The sequence below is a fragment of the Carassius carassius genome, chromosome 21, assembly GCF_963082965.1.
Source record: "Carassius carassius chromosome 21, fCarCar2.1, whole genome shotgun sequence".
Lineage (NCBI taxonomy): Eukaryota > Metazoa > Chordata > Actinopteri > Cypriniformes > Cyprinidae > Carassius > Carassius carassius.
Window position 1 is genome coordinate 9,890,638 of NC_081775.1, and position 23,670 is coordinate 9,914,307.

A 23,670-nucleotide genomic window follows, 5' to 3' on the forward strand; every position below is an offset into this window, starting at 1 on the left:
TGAGTAATATGAGTCTTAAAACAGTTCAGAAACAAGAACAGGATGTTTGAAAATGGGTAATTAAAGATGATTTGAAAATATGAAAAGAAGTAATCGACCTAAGAGAGGAAGGAAGATTATTCCAATCTGATGGAGCTTTGAATTTAAAAGCACGACGACCAATTTCTTTACTGATTCTAGGAGTAACTAGAAACAGTTGACCCATGTGCCTGAGGCTGTATTGAGAGCTGAGAGGGATTAAATGGTCTTTCAGATATGATGGGAAATTAAAATAGAAACATTTGAAAATGAGTGTTAACCAGTGGAGTTGCCTTCTGTACTTCGGTGCAGGCCAGTTCAAAGACTCATACATTAAACAGTGATGGGTTCTATAAGGACATCTGAGCACAAATCTACATAGACTATTATATAATACGTTAAGAGGACTGAGATTAGTTTCAGAGGTGTTACCATAGATCACGTCAGCATAGTCCAATATTGGGAATATTAGTTGTGTTATAATTCTTTTCCGAACTTCTTGTGAAAAACAATCAGCCGAACGATAAAGTGATTTCAGACAACCAGATATTTTCTTAGTGATCGTATTAATATGATATTTAAAGGAAAGCCGGGAATCAAGCCAGAGGCCTAGATATTTAAGTTCTTCAATTTTGTCTATAGTTGTTCCATCAAGAAGGGTAATAGACCAGTTAGTTAACAACGAAGGATCAGGTCGAGTGCAAAACAACATGTTATATGATTTTCTCTTATTCAGGAGAAGCTTGTTTGACAAAAACCATCTTTGAACCAAATTGAAATCAAATTGTAAAGAGTTTTGAATTTGTGAGATGTCAGAACTGGAAAAGTATAATACAGTGTCATCCGCATATAAATGAATTTGGCAGTCAGAACAGATTTGAGAAAGATCATTAATGAAGATTGAGAACAAAAGCAGACCTAAGGATGAGCCCTGAGGAACACCTTTATCAATGATCTTGAAATCTGATTGACTTCCCAGGATGGAGACACACTGACTCCTATTATGAAAAAATGAGTTAAAAAATAATAGAGAGTTGGAGGAAAAACCAATAGCATACATTTTATCTAAAAGAAGATAGTGATCAACCATATCAAATGCTTTTGAAAGATCTATAAAAATAGCACCCGTAAGCATATTGCTGTCAGCTGCGGACAGTATGTCATTAGTAAATTTTAAAAAAGCGGTAGTAGTTGAATGGCAGGGTCGAAAGCCTGATTGGTGTGGAGATAATATATTATGATCTATAAGATATGTAGATAATTGATTAAATATTAGTTTTTCGAATATTTTTGCTATACTATTGATAATAGAAATTGGTCTATAATTATTAGTATCTGATGTGTCTCCTCCTTTATGAAGAGAGATTAGTCTAGCACTTTTCCATGATTTGGGTGTTTCACAGGTTGCGAAAGATAAATTAAATAAGTCAGCCAATGGAAATGACAAAACATGAAAGGCAAGTTTAAAGAACTTAAGTTCCAGACCATCTGGACCAGCACTGCATCCAGAGTTTAGACTATCAATAACCCGCTGAACATCGACTGGAAAGATCGTTTTAAAACAAAATGAGCCGCCACACCTATTCTGAGTCGATTTAAGACCAGCGCTCCTGTAGCCAGACAGAGAGCTGCCAATTGTAGAAAAGTGCTGGCTGAATGCCTCTGCAATTAATAAGGGTTCACTCACAGTTTGATTATTTATTCTAATATGCATAGCAGAGCTTTTTGTGGATTTTTTGGTAATATCATTAATTCTCTTCCAAAATTTCTTCGGGTTCTTAAAATCAGTTAATAGGTGATCCTTATAGTAATTTGCTTTAGCATTTCTTGTCTTGGTTTTACATTTGTTCCTCAACTCCTTATATGCATTCCAATCATTAGAGTCCTTTGTGTTGCGGTATTGTTTCCAGGCCTTGTCCCTTTGTTTGAATAAATATATGAGATCACCCTTGATCCAAGGTAAATGTCGACCCTTGACCTTAATTGATATACAAGGAGCATGCTTGTTGATAATCTCGAAAAACTCGTAATAAAAAAAACTCCAAGCATCTTCCACAAATGGAATTAATTGAAATCTCTCCCAGTTTATGTTTAATATATCCTTTATGAAAAGTACAGGATTAATTGAGATTACTCAATGAATTTATATATGGAAGCTCTGTTTGGACTTTCTGAGACAATGATTTTCAGTGTTGTCAACCACATAATTTTAATAATTAAAAATATTAGTTTGTGGCGAAATTAATTTTAGCCTACTAATTGTATTAGTTAACTAAATGTTTAAATGTTTTTGGATTGGTACAGACTCATAACTCTTAATTTTCATCAAATTTGCTAACGATTTATTAACGATATTTGGAGGGTCAAATATGAGACCACATTTGTAAACTGGGATTATTGGAATCCGAATTATTAAACTTTTTGGAGAATGCAGGCAAAAACAATGCCTGCATTCTCCAAGTTGGCTCCTGCCCTTTTGGAAGTCGTGGCCTAATGGTTAGAGAGTCGGACTCCCAATCGAAAGGTTGTGAGTTCGAGTCCCGGGCCGGCAGGAATTGGGGGTGGGGGGACTGCATGTACAGTGCTCTCTCCACCCTCAATACCACGACTTAGGTGCCCTTGAGCAAGGCACTGAACCCCCAACTGCTCCCCGGGCGCCGCAGCATAAATGGCTGCCCACTGCTCCGGGTGTGTGCTCACAGTGTGTGTGTGTGTGTTCACTGCTCTGTGTGTGTGCATTTCGGATGGGTTAAATGCAGAGCACAAATTCTGAGTATGGGTCACCATACTTGGCTGAATGTCACTTCACATATATTTCACATATTATACGAATCGGTTCTTTCAGTTCAAATAACTGGGAAAAAAATGATTCGGTGATTCTTTTACATCATCACGACGCCACTAAATGTATATGTATGAACATATTGTTGTTTATATACCGGTTTTATCTGTTGATGTGGTATCCTAGTCCAAGTTACCAGCATTGTGCCAGTGCAATTTTACAGCCATGGTTCAGCTAATAAAACATAACATCGTTTAGAATCTAAATATAATGTACGTTTAAATTAATACAAACCCCATTAGATCTACATTATTTTACGGATCCTGTAATTAATAAAAATGAAAAAATAATTAGAGAAATGTAAATCAGGAACATTTTCTAAAGTCTTGGTCTGTACTGTATATCTAATTTACGTGTATCCATAACCTAGTAGTAGATTGTGCGAAAACGACCAGGACATTTAATGTAAAAATGTTTTTTGGGGGGGCTTTTATATTGAAAAGCGGTTTGTCTGTTGTCGCGTGCTTCGCGCCGCTGTATGAGGAGGCGCGTGCGGTCAGTGGGCGGGTAAAAACACACAGCGTTGAGGGAGCGGAGAGGGTATGTCTGTGATGCAGAAAGACTGAAAACAAAGCCATTACCGTCGACTTGTAAAAAGAGCGTATGTTTCTATCTGGCCAATGATTAAATGTTGACTTTGCTCGATTTCGACACATTGTAAGCGGCAGATGAGCTGTGGTCTTATGACGGTTGTGCGTAGCATTAGCAGCGGCGCGGCGTGGTGCAGACCAAACAGTTAGCCGAGCGTGTTAGCATCTGCTTGTTTTTACTCCCGTCGAATCCAACTCTATCCGAAACTGACAGTAAATACGTGAATATGACGCAATTATATATTTTCACTTCAGCTAAAATGATCTAATCACTCGCATGAGTTTGTGTGTCTGTTGGTACGGGCCATTTCACGATTCTGTGTGTTTTTAGTTCGTCACGACGGTTGATATACGTGACGGTCGCAGCGAATTGAAACCGTTACCGCGGTTATTTTTATTCCGCTCTTAACTAAAATCTTTACGTTGTTTAAAACGCATCGACTTCCCTAACGCTACCTAGACAGCGTTTTTGGCCGAACCGTACCCTCGAAATAACAAACTATGCGATCGAAGTAAGTTAGTCGACTCAATAGTTTTTGAGACTTGGCCCTTAAAGGAATGGACATAAAAATGCGGTTTGTTACTCTAATATCGTTTCCAGTATTTTTTTTCACTGTCTTTTATTATTCAGTGAGCTGGCCCTTTAAGAGCAATGAGCTGTTTATATGTTGTTGCAGGCGTGTTTTTTTCTTCTTAATAGAAGAGGGGTTTGGGTGGGTGGGTGTGTAAGTGGACACTAGTCCAGACTATGTGTGCATGGCTATATTTAAGTGCTGGACAGATAGGGGGTGATAGTTTTACATGAGAAGTACAGTGTTGAGAGTTAAACCAGCACAGGCCTGCTGCACCTGTCACCAAACCTGTAGTGCACAAATGTCTGGGGAATGTTTTTTTATAGTCTTGTGTGCATGTGTAATAATTTGATTGTTTCTTCTTCTCTTCCAGATTTTCTATTTTGTACATACATTATTTTGTATATACTGTTTATGATGACTTCAGTGGTCACTGATGCTGCCAGGGGCAATCGGGACAGAGCCCTGCCCCAAACCACACACACCTCACAGCCACAGAAACAGATACAGGTGAGACGTACACACAGTCTTCATCAGTTAGGTGTGCCGTATGCATAAGCCGGAGGACCAGCATATAATTGTGTGTTCTGAATATGGATTTGTAACTGTGTCATCGGTCTCTAGGCCACAGCTGAACAGATCCGACTCGCCCAGATGATTTATGACAAAAACGATGCAGATTTTGAGGGCAAAGTCCAGCAGGTGAGCAGAAGTCAACAACATTGTGGCCAGAAGATTTTAAGTACTGAGGATGGAATTGCAGAATACAATCTCAAATAATGAAGTTACTGTATAACACGTAATTTCACAGGATTTGGCAAAATTTGGATGAATAAATCAAAAGTGGGGCTGTATGTATAATCAAATCGCAATATTGTACTTTAAATTTACTTTAAAACTGTACCTATTTTATTATAACATGTGAATGAGTATGTGCAGTAGGTTTATGCATTCAATTGATTACCATCATTTTTAATAATACATTTGTGTTAAATCATACAACAATCCATTTAAATTAAAACAGACACAGAATGCATGAGAAAATAGGAAAAAAAAATCTATAGGACACTTTTGTTAAATTGAACAAATTTGTTGAATTAATCATTCAGTTGTTGGTTTTATTAATTTAATAAATTAGATGTGCTTATTAATTTTTATAATTAATTATTATCTAGATCTTCTGATTGTGCACAACAACAGCTGGAAATAGTGTGGTCCAATTTTAAGAAACTCTCTTTTTTTTTTTACCTAATTTCCTTTAATGAATCAGAAAAAAAAGGTTAAGAATCTATCTGGACACTTTTCTTTATTTTAAATCAGTTTAATTACTCTTAATGAATCTATCAGAGTGGTTCTTCATTAACAGCAGTTGCTTTCATATTTTTTCAGTTAATCAATGTGTTACTTTTTGTTTATTTTAGTTTCCCACAAATCAGTATAGTTCCTGTCTGGTAGTCTTGACGTCTGATCTAATTAGTCTAATGACTCGTTCTCAATAAATCACATGTCTAATTCAATGAATCAAGGTTTTTGTGTTGTATGCTTCATTCAGATTAATCCGTATAATCTCTGTCTGATAGATACATATTGAGAGCAAGTTTTGTTGTAATAAATTGTAGGCTTCTTTAATAAAATCATCAAAATGTTACAGAAGTATATTTTACCATAAAATATAATAGTCATTTTGAATTGATGTTTTGTTGTATCTTCAAGAGTTTGATTGCACTTGGTTGTGTTTGCGTCCCAGCTCATGGAGGTTACAGGCAAAAATCAGGATGAGTGTATGGTGGCCCTTCATGACTGCAATGGGGACGTCTTCAGGGCTATCAACTTCCTGCTGGAGGAGGTCACTGTCAAGGTACATGCTTGCTACCGTTGATCCTGTTTGACTCGTTTCTGATTCAGTGTCTTTTGTAATTGTATTAATTATGCAAGAAGAACTAGACTGAGTTGTAAAAATGTCATGGAGCTTTTCAAGCTTGCTAGCCTGCCATACTAGTTATTAAGCAGCTACAGGTATTTGAGGTTAATATACCCATTATTCTGATTCTGTTGAATTATTCTCATGCTTGCACAGGACTCATGGGAGACAGTTGGCAAGAAGAAAAGTGTTGGAAAAGAAGGGACCGCTCCAGAGAGCAGGGAGAAGAGAGGAGAAAGGGAAGGCAGAGGCCGTGGGGGTCCAAACAGACGTGGCCGAGGGGCTAGCCACAACCAGGAAGGTGCGTCTTTCTGTGCATTTGTGTGTACATTTCCTAACTTGCATGTATAGATTGTGTTTTTGTATGAGGCAAGGTGTCCAATTAGACAGCATAGTAATGTTGTCATGGTGATTGGGATCAAGTGAATAGGCATTTAATCTTTTTATTTTTTAGGGCGGTCAGAAGAGAACGGGTTTGATTCAGCTCCAGGAGAGAGAGGAGGAGACCGTGGGCGCAGAGGAAGAGGGAGAGGTCAGCGCATTATATGCACTCCAAGATATTACTGCTTACTAATACACTGCTGCCTCCAGAAGTGGTTTTTTATGTTGATTTAGCTGCATAAAAATAAGCAGTCCATTATTCAAAAACACGTGGAAAACTAACACTACCATTCAAAAGTTTGGGATTGGAAAGATATTTGTGTGCTTGTGTTTTTGAAAGGTGTCTGTTATGCTCACCCAAGGCTGCATTTATTTGACCAAAATACAGTAAAACAGTAAATATTGCGAAAAATTAATACAATTATAAAGTAACTATTTTCTAGGTTAAATATATTTTAAAGCTGTATTTTCAGCATCATAACTCCAGTCTTCAGTGTCAAATGATCTTTCAGAAATCATTCTAATATGCTGATTTACTGCTCAAGAAACATTTCTTGTTATCAGTGTTTTTACCCCCGATAGGTTTTTTTTAATGATTGCTTGATGAATAGAAAGTTCTAAAGAACAGCTTTTTAAAAATCTTCTGTAACAGTATAATAGTCTTTTCTGACACTTGTTTACATTCTCTTTTTATTATTATTATTAATTCACTATCAAGATTCAGTGATCAATCCATCATAAAAAGTGGCCCACATGACTCCAGGGGGTTAATAAAGGCCTTCTTAAGCGAAGCGATGCATTTGTGTGTAAAATATCTGCTAACTGTCGTACGTAATCGCGTACACTCTTGTTAGAATACGCTAGTCTCGTGAGAACCCAAGTTTTGTTTACAGCAAAGGAGAACCACATTAAGAAGTGAATTGTTGTATAAAATTAGTTTAAGAACTGTTAATTGAAAGGTTATTTGGGGAACCCAAAATGGTTCTTCTATTGCATTTTATTGGTTATTTTTTGAAGCTTGATACAAGTTCTGCTATCTCAGACTGGGCAGGATGGGGCCTGTTCCTGTGCTGCTATTTGTGTCACTCTGAGCAATGTTTGTAGGGCATTAAATGTGACGAATGCGTTTAAAGTAGCTGCAACTCGAGAGGGGAAGCTGGTGAGGGAGGGAGCAAGAATAGGACCGGGAAGATCCATCAGAAGGGCCTGTCTTCTGTCATATGGCTCTTAAAGAGGACATCACTTCCAGTTTTTAAATGAAGTTTAGTCGATTACAACTACATTTAATTTCATATGCAAGAACATTTGCTAATCGTACTTAAGGTTATTTGCACAAAGCTGTCTTAAAGGTTCTGGAGAAAAAGGTCAGGGAGAGGGAGTTAACTGGTCTAAGTGGCATGTCAAGATTATGAAATCTTGGAAGGGAAACCAATGGAAAGGCACAAGGAGTAGTAAATACATATTCATTTTTGGCTGAACCTCTCCTTTGTTTTCACTTGTTCTGATTAGGGGTGTCGCGATAACCACAATATTGTAATACGGCGCTATTGACAAGCAAACCGCAGAGGAAAGATAGCAACCGCGGCAACCGCAGTGTTCAGCTTTTCTTTTCTTTTTTTTTTATGAGGCTGTGGCCTTCTTGTTTTTTTTTAATTTGTCACTGTGCATTCAATGTTAAACAAATGAATGATACAATATGGTTACGACTGTAATTTTCTCGCGAGCCGTTGTAGCTTTATGGTGCTTCGTTTGTTTTGAATAGGCCGGCTGAAACGATGGGAGGCGCTCGATCTCATCCCAAAACCTAATGTCTCGTCGCCAGTTTGGGAACATTTCGGCTTTCAACTCAATGAAAAGGGCGAGCCAGCGAACTTGGATGAGCCGATATGCAAAATTTGCTGCAAAAAGGTTCCTGTGACGTGGCAATACATCTAATTTGAGGTCATCGGGACATTCTAAAATGCTTAACGTGAAAAACACTTAACGTGGTTTAATGTACTAATACAGTGATATTAACAGACCAAACTCACTAAACATCATAAAGTATACTATCTACAAAAAATCAGATGATCCATGAATATGAATTCAATGAATTCAAGCCTTTACCTCCCATAGAAAACCATAGGGCTTAACGTGTTATTAAACGACTTGCATTCATATTCAGGGCTCATCTGTTTTTTTTTTTTTTTTTTTTTTTTGTAGATAGTATACTTTATTAGTACGATGTTTAGTGAGTTTGGTTTTTAAAAATCACTGTCTTAGTAATTTAAGCCACATTAAGCGTTTTCTTATAATGGTATTCTATGGGAGGAAAAGGCTTAACGTGTTATTAATTGAGTTGCATTCATATTCAGGGCTCATCTGATTTTTTTTATAGATAGTATACTTTATTAGTATGATTTTTAGTGAGTTTGGTCTGTTAATATCACTGTCTTAGTATATTAAGCCATGTTAAGCATTTTTCACGGTAAGCGTTTTAGAGTGTACCCTGTCATCAAGCGCAGCTGCCCCCTCAAGCATCAGGTCGCGGAGCAACATCAAAAAGAACAGCTGAGACCGGCCGACAGTTAGGAGTAGCTGAAGCCTTTGCGAAATCTGTAAAATACAGCCGTGAAAGTAACAGGAATATCTACTAAGTCACAGACAACCTCCGCGTCAGTGCCCATACCCAAGAGAGCGTGAGCAGATAATGAGTTCACACGCTTTCTGCACGAGGAGTGCATCGACTCCAACGCGAATCCACTGTCCTGGTGGGCCAGTGGTGGCGCGATAATCAGTCTAGATTTCCGCTGCTGTCCAAAGTCGTGCGCAAATACATGTGTAATACATGTTAGAACTCATTGATTTCTTTAAAAAAAAATGTATTGGAAAACGCATGTTCTTGTTGCTGTTTGGCATTTAACACTAAACAAAAATGTTTTAAAACGCGTCTCTCTGTCAGTTAAAATAGCAACAATATATGCTACATAACTCAATGATAAAGCTTTGTATGCAGCAAAATCAGGATAAGTTAGGTATGTAAACAAAAAACAAAACAAAAAAAACCCGGCGGTAATACCGCATATCGCGCTAATAACCGCAGGGGAAATTTATTAACCGCGACAGCCCTAGTTCTGATTGGTATTTATGCTGGTGTCGTCTCAGGTGTAGGAAGCCGAGGAAGAGGCAGAGGAGCTGGAATGAGCAGGTTCTCTCAGGGAATGGGGTGAGTGTTCACGCTTTTGTCTTTCCAAACCATTCCAAAAAAAAAAAAAAAAGGGTCTTGGTCATTATTCTTACTTGCCCTCCATTGGCTTCTCTTTGACCAGTAGGACGTTTAACCCTGCTGACTGCACCGGCTCTGCTGAGGCAGGGGAGGCTGGAAATGAGACTACTGAAGGAGCAGGTGAGTGCTGTTTATTGATCCAGGTCCTGATTTCTTTAATAGAGCAGAATTGGCTTCTCTAATACTTTTTACTTAATCATATCTGAAGCCATTTTCAGTGTAGTTTAGATGTCAGATGAGCTGGTTTTCTGTAGTATTGATTTCATGCAGCAGGCTCTGTATAGATGGAAACCCGAAATGCACTGATCCGATTTATGTAGTGCAGGTCATCCTCAAAACAAAAAGCACAGTGCAAAATCACTAACCAGCGATTATGAATTTCTTAATTTAGCCCTTTGCAAAAAAAAAAGAAAAAATTCTTTCTCATCTGTGTTTTCAGGAGCCTGGAAGGACAGTGTGGATGATTGGGCGGCCGAAGACTGGAATGAAGATGTGAGTGACTTCATGAATGTTAAAATCAGTCTGGAAAACTTGATCAAGAGATGTCAGTGTGTAACGCTCGCTTCTCCATTTATCAGCTATCTGAGACCAAAGTGTTCACTGCTTCTTATGCGCTTGCCTCCAGGAACCTCGCGCTGCCTGGACAGGGGTGAGTGCTTCCTGTGCTTCAGCACTTTGCAGAACAGAGCTTAAAAATAAAGAAATTCAAAGAAGAATTTATTAATTAAATTAAAAGTAATTTCATTAGAAATTTAACTTTAAAATTAATTTTACTGTGGCTTAAAAATCACAAATATAATAATAGTAAAATGTTTAATGAGTAAAATTGATCATTTGAAAAAATATATTGTTTACTTTTAACTTGATTTAACATCAATTTATAATATTTAACTGCATTAACAGTTTGAAAAGTCAGTTATTTTTATTTTGTCGTAGTACATTTTTAAGTGGCACACCTAGGATTACAATGGAATTACTTATCACTCTGTCAGACATATGTTATTACTTGTAAAACTTGTTTATAGTATTTTTAGATTTGGTACCTTTCATATGAATTTCATTTGAAGAGTTGTAAATAGCTGTTGACAACTCCTGATTTGTAAAGTTAGTCAACTATGAAACACATTAGATACAGCTATATACAGTTCTAGAGAGCGCGATGGTGTCATATAGCTCAAGTCAGTTAGTTTTTTGCTTCATTCATCATAAATGAATATAATTCAGATATTAGGCTGCTCTACATTTAACAAAAGTGTCATTCAGCTCATTTCAGTTTTTATCCAGTATTGTCAGTAGTGCAAGCTAGTGATTAAACTGCTCTGTATTACAACTTCAGCAAGCAGTGAAGAGCAAGTTTAGACAGATCTGTCTACCTGAGTGCTCCAAAATATTTGGCATGCATTCAGGTATGATTCCCCTCCCTGTCTCGTTAATGTTTGACTTATGTTTAGCAATTGAAGTCAAAAAACAAACAGCCTTACAACTGCAGAGACAGATTAGCAGGCATATGTAGGTGCACTCTTGGAACATCCTCACTTCATGCTTCCTGTGTTGTGCAAGCAATAGGGCAGAACCTCATCAAAAATGTATTTGATGTTTTGCATCCTAGAGCAAAGACCTCTTGTAGTTGTCTGAAAGTGTTTCTCTGCTACTCAGGATGGATCTGGGCTCTCTGTTGCCTAAGGTGGCTGAAGGCGACTCGGAGCTTGCCGGATTGGAGCCGTCATGCCCTGATACTCTCACCCAGAGCCTGGTGTTCACCAACTCTCAGCAGCACACCACCCGAACACACACACACAGCTACGCATCTGCTGCTGCTGGCACTTATGCACATGCCACATCGGTGAGAATAGCACACACATACTGGCACTGAGCACCTCAGCACTGGACTCTGCACCCAGATTTATAGGGCCAGATTCACTTTCAGTTTTTTTTTTTTTTTTTTTTTCTTAATTTTATGGGTACCGTATTTTTCGGACTATAAGTCGCACCTGAGTATAAGTCGCATCAGTCCAAAAATACGTCATGACGAGGAAAAAAACATATATAAGTCACTATAAGTCACATTTATTTAGAACCAAGCACCAAGAGAAAACATTACCGTCTACAGCCGCGAGAGGGCACTATATGTTTTCTGTGTAGACTACAGGAGCACTGAGCAGCATAGAGCGCCCTCTCGTGGCTGGAGATGGTAATGTTTTCTATTGGTTCATTTCTCTTGGTTCATTTCTCTTGGTTCATTTCTCTCGGTTCATGTCAAATTAATTTTGATAAGTCGCACCTGACTATAAGTCGCAGGACCAGCCAAACTATGAAAAAAAGTGCGACTTATAGTCCGGAAAATACGGTACCTTTTATTCAACAAGGTTGCCTTAAATTGCTAAAAAGTGAAATTATTTTAACTGATAAAGGTGACTGTGATAATTGACAATTTATAAATCGATTTCTAATAAAAGCTGTCCATTTGAATTTTCTATTTAAAAAAAATAATAAATGTTAAAATGTTTCTTGCAGTAAATCAGCATGTTAGAATGATTTCTGAAGGATCATGTGACGCTTTGGATAAAAGCGTCAGCTTAATGAATAAATGTAAAATGTAAATATTGGTGAGCATAAGAGACTTCATTCCAACACCAAACTTCTACCAGAATTGACACAAGCTGTCACTGTCCCTTTAAATGAGCTTAGTGACGTTGTAAACCGATACTTCAAATTAGAGGATAAAGTTAAATATGCAATTTTAGCTAATAAACTACAGAAACTGCTAATAAATCATACAGTGTGCATCACTTACTACATAGCATTTTACTTATTGTATAGTTTTTGTTACAAAATGTCAAAAGTACCTGTACTTTTGTCATAAACAGTCAAATAAATTTTTGCTGTTATATAAAATTGGTATTGAGAGTCATAAAATTTACTGACACTACAGTTGAGTACTAACATGCTGGAATCGTGACAACCCTTCTGCTATTCTTCTAGTCCATGCTAGGATCCAGGCTTCCCCAGAACGATGTACAGAAGATGGAGCCAATCAGCACACCCCGAATCGCCCCTTTGTCCAATCAGTTTTCAGGTGCACTGGGTAATGGCACTGCATCTGTTGAATTTACTGCTCCGGTGCCTGTCGAAACTACCCCTGTGACCCTGAATGAACCCAAGGAGACCCCTGTTACAACATCTCTCTGTAAGTACTATGCATGCACAATGGGGTTGCCCAGTCTGGGGTACGTTTCCCAAAAGCAACTATAGTCACAAGTTCCATCGTTGCCAATAGAATTCAGTTGCACTAAAAACCATAGTTAGCTAACGATGCTTTTGGGGAACGTGAAGTGCACATGCAACTGGAGGTCATTGGCCATTGCATCATGTCTTATAATCAGTGTGGTTTTACACATCCCCAACACACACTTTTACATTTTGAACCAGGTTTGACAGAGACTGACACTCGTTAGTATGTCTTTTCTGTCTTTAGTGGACCTGAAGCCCCAGCCTGACCCGTCCCCCATCCTCGGTCGTCTGACCCAACATCAGAATGCAGCACTCCAGTCGGACCTGCCGGCTCAGGCCCGAGACCCTGCTCCACTTCCCCCACATGATGGGCCTTCTCAGACACTGAAACACCTCTGTGAGCCTGTCATCACCACGACAGAGCCGCCACATCCCAGAACCATCAGACCACAGAGACGGAGAGCCCCACCTCCCTCTAAGGTGACAAAATCCCCTATAGCCCCTTTTATTGTTACTCTGTGAGTTCTGTTGTAAATGTTTGCAAGCGTATTCATATTCACTAAATGCAATCAAAAAATTTTGTATTGAATCTAGAATCGAATCGCATTTTGTGTTGTGACAGACACCACAATTTTGGTTGTTTGTTTTAAATCATAAAACACAAAATCGAGAAAAATTTAAACTGTCAAAACAGCTGTGGGATAAGTACAAAAGGCATTATTTTTGTTAAAATTGTGGGAAATTATTAAAGTGTTATTATAATTGTTTAGACCTACTTTTTAAGTTAAGATGTAATTAAACCATTAAATAACTAAATCCAGAAAAATTAAAACACTGTATAATTGGGGAAAACTAAAACTAGTTTCATAGCGACCTGATTTCCTCATTTGTATTAGTCTAATTACTTTTTGATCTTAATTCACAAGTAAATATGTGTTTGGTTTGCCAGATCCCCTCTTCAGCAGTAGAGATGCCAGGCTCTGCTGACGTGTCCGGGCTGAATGTGCAGTTTGGTGCACTGGACTTTGGATCTGAATCCACTGTGGAGAATCTCAACCAATCAGAAAGTAGATATCAGGAGCCTGCGGCTGCTGCTCAAACCCAGAGCAGCCTGTACTCCAAATCCACTGCCATCAGGTCTGTCTGTCCACCTGGTTGGCTTTCCTTTATACAGGTTTACAAGATCTTAAAGGGATATTTCACCTAAAAATAAAAACTATTTGCTCACTCACGTTGGTCCAAAGTTTTCTGAAGAGACATGACTGCGTTATATAATTAAAAAAAAGATTTAATTTAGGCCTTTATTCACATATAAACATTAATCAGCGTGCACACCCAGTGCACATCAAATATGGTGAACAAGGTTTACACTTGCATGCTTGATTAGGTTTGGGTATCGAGAACTGGAGATTTGATAAGACACGTGCTTTTCAAGATTCCTGCATTCACAATTTAATGTGGTTTTTAAAACATTAAAGAGCAAGAAGGGAAAGAACTTAAGTGCCGTTTCTCGTGCCGTGCACACATCTGGCGCACGAGCACAGAGAATCATGATCCCAGTGCAGTTTCCAGGCCTGTGTCCGTTCTCGAACCGTTCTGTGCACTTCCACAACAGAAAAGGACTTCTTTTTTTTACATCTCGCGACCAATGTGCACAAAATAACTTAAATATTCTACTCATAAATGTAGCTTAATTTAATTTTTTTGGAGGAATATATTCCTTTACGTTATGTAAATACATTATTTTGTTTGAAATCAACATTGGCACAAATGCTACTGCTAAAGCTCAGAACATTCCACAAACAAATAACTTTAATGTATTTCTAATCTTATTTTTCTTGTTTTAGTGAGTCTCTAGGTGGCTTGCCTCAAGCAGTAATGGAGTCCAGTTACCCATCAGCCTCTCTTGTTTTACCGAGCACTACTGCCCCTCCTGTCTTGGCTCCATCCTCAGCTAGCAGAGCGGAGTCATCTGCCACCACCACTCTCAGTGTATGACCAAAATTCATCACATTTACCATTTCACAGGCAAAATGTCCTCATGATCAGTTACTTAGTTGCAGATTTTGCTCATTGTCAAGTTGGCTACTCTGACCAATAGTAAGCTGCTTGCTTTGAAAGTGATATCTGTGTGAGTGGTGCTTCATGCATACTGAAGCTCTTAACGTTGACCCTTTTTCACCTGCACCTTAATTAGGTTAGCTTTGTCCAAACTATCCAGAATCCAGAGATGAAATGATTTTGTTCAGAGTTCCTTTTTAGAATTTTGATATTTTTCATCTTTGGGTATTCTTGCCAATACTGATTATTTTCTTTTATTATAAATTTATTATTTATTTTATTGTATTTTTTAAAATCCTTTTCGTAAATAATTTAGGATTCAAGTAAACTAAAACTGAAACCAAAAGAAATAAAATTGATTTGGAAAAATATATATATATTTTTATTTCACCTAGTTGACAAGGCATTTGTCATTTTAATTTGGTGTACCTTGATGTACTAAAATAACTAAAACTAATATAAATATTAAAGGGATTATATGTTGTGATTTCAGTTTGTCCTTTCACTTTGAGTTTTACAAGCTCTTGCTGCATGAAGTAGATCTGTAAAGTTGCAAAGACTGAAGTCTCAAATCCAAAGAGATATTCTTGATCAAAGTTAAGACTCTGCCACGCCCCCCTAAAACGGCTCATTCAAACACGCCCCACATTACTATGTCATTATGTGGAAATATTTGCGTAATGCCGCACAAATGTTCATGTAAAGAAAAGGTGTGGTTTCAGCAACCGCAGTTAGTTTTGAAGCAGTCATGTCATGGAGATGCTGTGTGTATCTACGCAAAAGCACTTTATTTGGCCTTCAGAAAGTAGATGCATTTAAGAATCTTTAAGATTACTTACAACAGAACAGCAACGCATTTTATGGATGACCTTTTCGTGAATCTAGGGGGCCGTTTACACCTGGCCACTTCATGCGTTTTCTCAGATCGGATAGCTATCCGATCGTGATAAGACCAGGTGTAAATGCCCTCCGAAACGCATTTGAGACTGATGTGAATCCGATCGCTCAAACCACTTCAGGAGGTGGTCTGGGCCGCATTCCAGACAAAACTAGACAAGTGTAAATGCATCTGGTTGTTAAAACCACATATGTAAATTGTACTCCTCCCCAAAATGCTAAAAAAATAAACGTGTGAGGGCGTGTTATAGGCTATATGTAATGTTATAGCCAGATATGACGACGCTACTGGAACACGCACCACCAGATGAGAAGCTGAGCATATATTCATTAAACCAACGTGCAAACTATCGCAAATCAAAGTGAAAGTAAGTCACGAACGCTTAACACACAATCATCATCATTAATAGTAGAGAAATGAAATTATCTTACCAGTGCTGTTGCCTCTCTCTTATTACAGTCTTTGATTTAGAAATTTTAGCTGATGATCAATAAAATGCAGCTCATATCTGTTGCTTTCGGTGACGTGCACTCCATTAAATCTGCATATAGCGCGGGAATTGAAGATCGGATTTAAATCCGTTTCGCAAAAACACATTCATGTGACCAGGTGTAAATGGAACCGTTTTGATAAATCAGATAGCTATCCGATCTGAGAAAACGCATGAAGTGGCCAGGTGTAAACAGCCCCTAGGAGAGGCGGTCATTCTGACTTTGCTATAACAATATGGCGCTTCTGAATAAGCTACTGTAAGTATGTTTTGTTATTAGTTTAAATATTTGCTATTCACTGTTCAAATGCAGAGTTTTGCCTTTCACGTGTGTCTGCGAGAGAGAGAGAGAGAGGGTCACACAGTGGAGTCAGCTGTCTTAACCGTCTGTGGCTTGTGTACTTCAAACACATTCAGTCTTCATCATTGTGTCTGTCACGTGACTCTGTTCCTCTTTCAAGCTTGAACTGATGGTAAATCTAAGGACATTAATAACTGTCTTTAAATTTATTTTGAAATATGAAGCTCGCTATTATGGAAAGGGGCGTTACATTACTGACGAGTGCTTGCAGTGTTCGGCCAATCACAATGCACTGGGTCAGTTGACCAATCAGAGCAGACTGTGCTTGTTGGAAGGAAGGACTTTGTAGAAAACAATGTGTTTGAGAGAGGCGGGGCATAGGGGACCTACAATAATGTACAGTATTTTAAAATTTTGTTTTTTTTTTTTACATTAAAGCATGTCAACATATTATGTTACACCAAATAATGTTCTTTAAAAAGCCTCATATGACCCCTTTAATAAAACCAATATAAGCATGTATATAAAAAAACAAACTTTAAAATGGAAACGAGGGCTAAACAAAAAAACGTATTCAAAATATTAATAAGAACTATAATAGTATCTCAGTGAACCTAACATAAAATGATATTTTTCATCCCTATAAATTCATTGGTATGATGTCTTAATACAGTGAAATATTAGTTTAGCTAATAGCTGAATCTGTTTATTTTTTGCCCACAGAATGGATTCAGTGAAATGAGGGTGTCCAGCGCACAGGAAGGTAAATGAGTTCTGTTTTAACAGGCTTGTCATTTTTACCTGAACTTTCTTTGCTAGGTGAATTTGTAGCATAGGCCACACTTAACATTTTTGTTCTGCTGTATCTGCAGCTGCTCCGTCCAGCACACCTCAGCCCGTATCCACAGCCCTGTCCACAGAGAACGGCTTGTCATCTTCCTCCTCTTCAACAGCAGCGCCTGTCCTGAGCACAGCTCTTCCATCACTTAGCAGGTACCACTGACCACCGCTTTCCAATTTCAGTCTCATTACATATTCATGAGAAGCAGACAGTCTCCTTACGGTCTTATCGATGCTTGTTTTCTCTCAGTCACGTGAGCAGCGTTAACTCTCCTGGATCTTCTGCGCCCACCAGCTCTTCCCTGAGCGTAAGTGTCTTGTGAGGCTCCTCCCATTTCCAGTTTCTCTTCTCTGCTTCCTCACTTTAGTATTTCACTCTTTGCCTGAGCTTCTCTATTTGAGAGCTTTATAACATGGATAAGTGGGACAGGATCAGTGTTAAGTTGAATTGAAATGCTTCCCTCAGACACAGATGGGTGCTGACGTGACCATGAGCCTGTCCACGTACTCTGGCTCTGTGTCCAGCTCGACGGTCAACTCCAGCGGCCTGAGCGCTGTAACCCAGAGCCTGGCCGCTAACGGCGCATCCGCTCCCTCTGCTGTCCGTTCTGCACCGCTGCAGACCAACATCACACCCTCCAACACCTCTGGTCAGTCGCAAAAACACCCACTGCATGATTATAGTGATGCAGCAGAGTTGGACGCATTTTTACCATAACTGTCCATCTGTAAATAGCGTTTTCTTGTTTCCAATTGTTGTTGTTTTTCTGTATCTTCAGGTAAAGCTCCTCCTAACCTGGCTCAAGGAGTACCGCCACTGCTGGCCAGTCAGTATATCATGGGTCCTGGTGGCCTCCTTCCTGCTTATCCGGTTAGTGTATGGATGATCTGCTCTCAGACAGAGGAAGCCAAATTTATATATTTATATACACTCACATTATTATTTAGATTTTGTACAAATTTTCTTGATATTTCTCTGTCTTCTCCTCCCTAAAGCCAATCTATGGATATGAGGACCTACAGATGATGCAGTCCCGTCTGCCCATGGTAACCATTTCTTAGTCAACAGCTTGTTTTCACACACTTTTGACAATGAGATTCCTCCTATTAATAACATACTTACCCAAAAATGTTCTGCTCAGTAGGGCTGCACATTTTAGGGAATAAAAATACAATTGCTTCTTTTTCTGATTTAAGAGATATAATTTTTTTTTTTTAAGCTCCAAGATCGCTGTGCTTGTTTGCGGTACACAATGTGGACAAAAATGTTTATTTATATCAATATGACTAATATAATGGTTATTTTTATGTACCATTTACTATTTCGATATTTTGCTGTATAAAAAGTATTTGAAGAAATCTTTGTTTTTACAGTATAGCTGTAAAATTGTCTATTGATTTTCAAGCATTAAACTTTGTGGCAGAATCCCGCAACGAGCCGTTAAAGCTTCTCTTTGGTTGACAGTGTCTGTTTTGAAAGTACTTTTTTATTATAAGTACGGGAAGATGATGCATGTTGTGTTCCCTAATACATATTTATAACTCAAGCACATGCAGAGATTTGATGCGGAGGAGCTTTTACCGCGATGTTAATATGATATATTGACTAAATGATGTCAGTGTTTATTTTTGAATGACATGTCCCTTAATATTTATTTCTCATATATTAATTGAATTGTTTTTGGGTCCCATTTCTCTGTAGGATTATTATGGCATGACTTTCCCTGGTACAGCGCTAGCTGGCAGAGATGGAGGATTAGCAAACAATCCTTACTCCGGTAAGCAGCCATCGTTGTTGTTGTTATTTAAGCACAAAGATTGTTACGCTTGTGCAAATAGGACAATCCAGTACTTATTCAGTCTAAAAGACTGTTCTGTATTGTCTTGCTTGTACAGGTGAGCCTACCAAATTTGGCCGCAGCGACTCAAACTCCCCAGCCCCTGCGACCAGTCTCTCCTCAGTGCCCCCCTCACAGTCTCAACAAAGTGCTGTCCCCCCTCATAATCAAGGGCCGCAGAACCCAGGTCAAGCCCAGCAAGGTCAGACCCAGGCCTTCCTCAACCCCCCTCTGCCTCCAGGTTATGGCTACACCAGCCTGCCCTACTACCCCGGGGTGCCGGGAATGCCCAGTGCCTTCCAGTACGGCCCCGCTGTCTTCATGCCTCCAGCGTCCACAAAGCAGCACAACATGGGCCCGTCCAGCCAGTACCAACACCAGGCCGGATACAGCCAGCACACGTATGGCCCAGGTACATAAAATGCATAGAAAACTTCAGTTGCCATTTGCAAAGCTTTGTTTATTTTTTTTATTTGGAGGGCAAAATATATAATGCAATACAATGATGATTAAAAGATAAACATTCCTCAAAAGCCTTATGGATGAGGTACTAGGTACTGTACCCAGTGGAAAAGCCCCCAAAAGTGAACCGTTCCATGCAGTGGAAAAACGCCAATATTTGATTTTGTCCTGAAGTGTTAATCGTTGGGGCTATAAAATGGACTTCCTTATTTGAAATCTTTTTTGTCCTAAGGTTATGATGAGTTGTCCCAGGCTCATGCTGGAGGAGATTATGGGAAAGGAGGATATGGAGGAAGCTCCCAGTCCCAGGCCAAAGCTGTCACCAACAGCTCGGGAAAAGGTAGATTTTGCGCTCCTGATTTATGTACAGATGGTGTTGCTTTTAGGGTTGCAACTAGCAATTACTGCTTTGAAGTGGCATGACTCCTGATTGTTTCCCATATACACTGTGGAGATGTGATTGATAATCAATTTTTCATCATCAGCTTTGATTAGTTTGATTCGGTAGGATATGGAGTGCTGTTGGAATAAGTCTTGAAACCTGGAAAGAAGCATTTTTTTTTTCCTCTCCTTTGGTGGTGTTTTGTTATAGTATAAGAAGTGTTTTATTACTTTGGATTGTATTTAGGCTTCAAAATTCGTAGGTTTTTAATTTGTGTAATAAATTATAATAGATATTTATCACAGAGCTTATTTTCTGCAATAAACCCAATATGATTTTCCACTGGCTTTAGGGTTTTGTTGAGGGAACTGGGGTCATGCTAACTTCTGGTTTGGTCTTAAGTAATCTCTGCAGTGCTCTGGAAAAGCTTCCTAATCAGACTGTAATAACTGTACAGAGCTTGCAGATGTGTTGAATAAAGTCAAATTTAAGATGTCTTCAATTGAACATTTGAACCCTTTTCTTAGTACCAGGACTGTCTGGATCTGCGAGTTCAGAGCTCACTGGAACGGTGTACAGCAAGACCCAGGTGAGCGTCACGTTTCTGGCTGCTCGTTTCTACTCATTTCTGGTCAATCACAATACATCTATGCTATGTATTCAACTCATTTCTCTTCTCTGACCCTTCCAGTCATTTGACAAGCAGGGTTTCCCCACAGCAGCCGGCCCTGCGTTCAGCCTGCCCTCAGCTCTGGGAGGAACCGGCCCGCTTAACCCCGCAGGTGCCCCCGGATACGCCCCCGCACCCTTCCTTCACATCCTGCCCCATCAGCAGCCCCCCTCACAGTTACTGCACCACCACATGGCTCAAGACACACAGGTACATCACATCTACAAGAATTCAGACATTATTCTTACATTACAATAGGTTCCTCATTAGTTAAGGTTTCTCAGCTAAATGATTGATTGTTAATGATTTGCATATTAAATAATAGGATCTAGCATTATAGGGTTAATGCTGAATCTTTTTGTCATCTGCAGGGCCAACGCAGTCAGTCCAACAGCATGCAGAAGAGTCAGGGCAAATCCAACTACAGCAGCTCTCCATACTGGGCTAACTGAACACACCGGGTCTACAGTTACCCACATAAACACCCCAATCTGTGTCCACACTGTCCTGCCTCCAACATGAATGCACACTCGCACAAACACACGGCGTATCCGTTCTCCCCCGTCCCCCTCCTCCAACATCCTCCTCTGCTTTTTTCCTTCTCTGAATTAGGTTTTTCATGTAAGATATTTATGTAAGTATTTATATATACTGTAAATGTTAAGAAGCCGAACAAAAGATGTGGTTGCTCCATTTTATTTTTTTGAAGGACTTTTTTTTTTTTTTTTTGGATTACTTTTTAAAAACTGCAGAGATGTAGCAAAAAAAATTAAAAGGAAAAGCATTTTGAGGAAAACTACAGAGACACTGCAGTGAGACCTAGAGCACTGATGGTGGAGGAGGGTGAACGTCTCGAGGGGCTTCACAAGCATCTAGCGCACCATTCCTGACTCTTCCTCTATGGATTGTTCTCCCATACAATGGTTCCGAAATTGATTTCTGTCGCCTGAAAGAAAGGAAAAACAGCCCATACGTTTTATATTTTACTCTTGTTGCCCTCTGAATAAAGGTTCTGAGCTATTCACCATGTTGTGTGTCTTTTATTTGCTGTGCTGCTGGTGACAGTTTTTAGATTCATTAAAATGTTAGTGGAGTTAAGTATTGAATTGCTTGGTTTTACCAAAATTACATTTTAAGTTACGTTTTACCATTGTCATTTTATATGAAATAGTTTTCTACATTTGTAAATGTTTACTTGAAATATGCTGTTTGATTGCAAGTTCGAACTTAAAATGATTTTTGCCATTTTAGTATCCAGCTGTTTTAGTAAAAGCTGTTTTTCCAAAAAAATGCAATTTTTGAAAAATTTAGTTTCAATTTTAATGCATCTTTTAAAAGTTATAATAATCCATGAAAAAAAGAAAGGTAAAACTCTACATTGTTTTGTATTTGCTAATGTATTATGAACTGCTATTATAATGGGGGTATACTCTATTTCTGTCCATTTGTTTATTTAAAAAAAAAGTCTATTGTAGGACTTTTCATTGTTCAATTCATTGTTTTGTGTCCTGGGTTGCGAAAAGATCAAACGGCCATCAAGGTTAAATTGAATTAGTACATCTCACCAACATCTCCTTAATAGATTTACAGGGTTTTTTTTATATAGTTTTTTTTATTTTGTAATTACGACAATGCTGCTTATTTGTTATTAATAGAAAGTGGAAGTGTGGAATCATTAAACATATGAGTACTTTTTTTTTTTAAAGCAGTTTTATCGAAACATGACTTCAGATGTGTGTTTCAGCAGAGTGCTGTTAGTGTCCGTCACCTCAGGGCTCGCATATGGTTCTGAACACTAGAGGGCGCCAGCAGCAGTGTTAGTGTTGTGAAGCGGTGAGCTGTAACCTAGTTTTCAACTGCGCTTAATGTTTAGTGTGAAATGGCAACACAGTGTAGTTCCATGTAGTATACTATGTAAACACAGTATGTTCACAAAGTTAAGTAAGGGCACATAATTAAGCGATATGTGTGCCGCGGAATGACTAATAACAAAGTAAAGCCTCGTGCTTTCTTACAAAACATTTACTGCATAATAAAAAATTGCAAGAACATCATAAATTCTATATGATGGTTTTGAAAGAGTTACAGCAATGAATTGTTTTTCTTCATCATACAATGACCTTCTTAAGATAATGCAGTCTTCATGGCACACACTAGTGTGTGTTTTCATTCATGTCTACGTATATAGGGCCGGCCTGCAGTGTTAATTACTCTGATGCAGTGAGGCTTTGCATTAATTGATGTAGTGTTTGCATTAATTTACTTTGCTATAGCATGAGATTGTCTGTCAGCTGAATAGCTGGCTGGCTCCAAATAATAGTTTCTGTGTGTGTGTGTGTGTGTGTGTGTGTGTGTGTGTGTGTGTGTGTGTGTGTGCGCATATAGAGGGGAAATGTTACTAAGAATGAAGTTGTGTGTCATCCATGCTCTGATTTGCTGAGAATAACAATGCTCTCCTGCCAGTGAGATCAGTGAGGGGCTCCCACATTGCCATCAGGGCCACAGAGCCCTTTTTGTGTTGCTGCTGTGTGTTTTCTGGCTGCCTGTCTCTCTCACATATGCAGGTCAATGGGCCCAGCCTGTGTGATGTTTGACTGTCTCTTTCATTTCCATCAGCATTTAACACGTAAAATCCTCCCTACCAAAAATGTAATTTAGAGAAGCTATCAAGTAATATAGTCTTGCCTGCATCAACCAGTCAAATCATTTTACATGCTGCCGCCCTACTTCTCTTATTGCATTTGGTGAGCAAGTGCACAAATGAATAAATGGGCTTTATGCATTAGCCATTGAACTCTTTGTTAGGTGGTCTGAGGAGCTACATGGTGTCCGACCATGTGAAAATTTTTCAGTGACATTAAAGAGGGCTTATGGGAAGAATTCAATTCTTTGCATTTTCAAATTCGCT

General features: G+C 38.8%; 1 protein-coding gene across 3 annotated transcripts; it reads left to right on the top strand.

Moving 5' to 3' along the window:
* The first annotated feature begins 3,283 nt into the window (after positions 1 to 3,283).
* LOC132097502 (ubiquitin-associated protein 2-like) lies at positions 3,284 to 21,789 on the top strand. Of its 3 annotated transcripts, none has more exons than XM_059503241.1 (27): positions 3,284 to 3,400; positions 4,396 to 4,532; positions 4,647 to 4,724; positions 5,770 to 5,880; positions 6,100 to 6,244; positions 6,398 to 6,475; positions 9,469 to 9,529; positions 9,633 to 9,709; positions 10,029 to 10,081; positions 10,168 to 10,238; positions 11,246 to 11,432; positions 12,572 to 12,776; positions 13,065 to 13,300; positions 13,770 to 13,957; positions 14,668 to 14,812; positions 17,294 to 17,333; positions 17,443 to 17,563; positions 17,661 to 17,718; positions 17,877 to 18,060; positions 18,190 to 18,281; positions 18,407 to 18,457; positions 19,113 to 19,188; positions 19,307 to 19,660; positions 19,943 to 20,050; positions 20,620 to 20,681; positions 20,784 to 20,972; positions 21,134 to 21,789. In XM_059503241.1, exons 2-27 carry the CDS (start codon positions 4,437 to 4,439, stop codon positions 21,212 to 21,214), a joined length of 3,147 nt encoding a protein of 1,048 aa, XP_059359224.1. In that variant the 5' UTR covers positions 3,284 to 3,400; positions 4,396 to 4,436; the 3' UTR covers positions 21,215 to 21,789. The 3 variants fall into 3 exon arrangements, with proteins under 3 accessions (XP_059359224.1, XP_059359227.1, XP_059359225.1); XM_059503244.1 differs by having other exon boundaries at positions 9,636 to 9,709; XM_059503242.1 differs by having other exon boundaries at positions 3,351 to 3,461.
* The last annotated feature ends 1,881 nt before the right edge of the window (positions 21,790 to 23,670 follow it).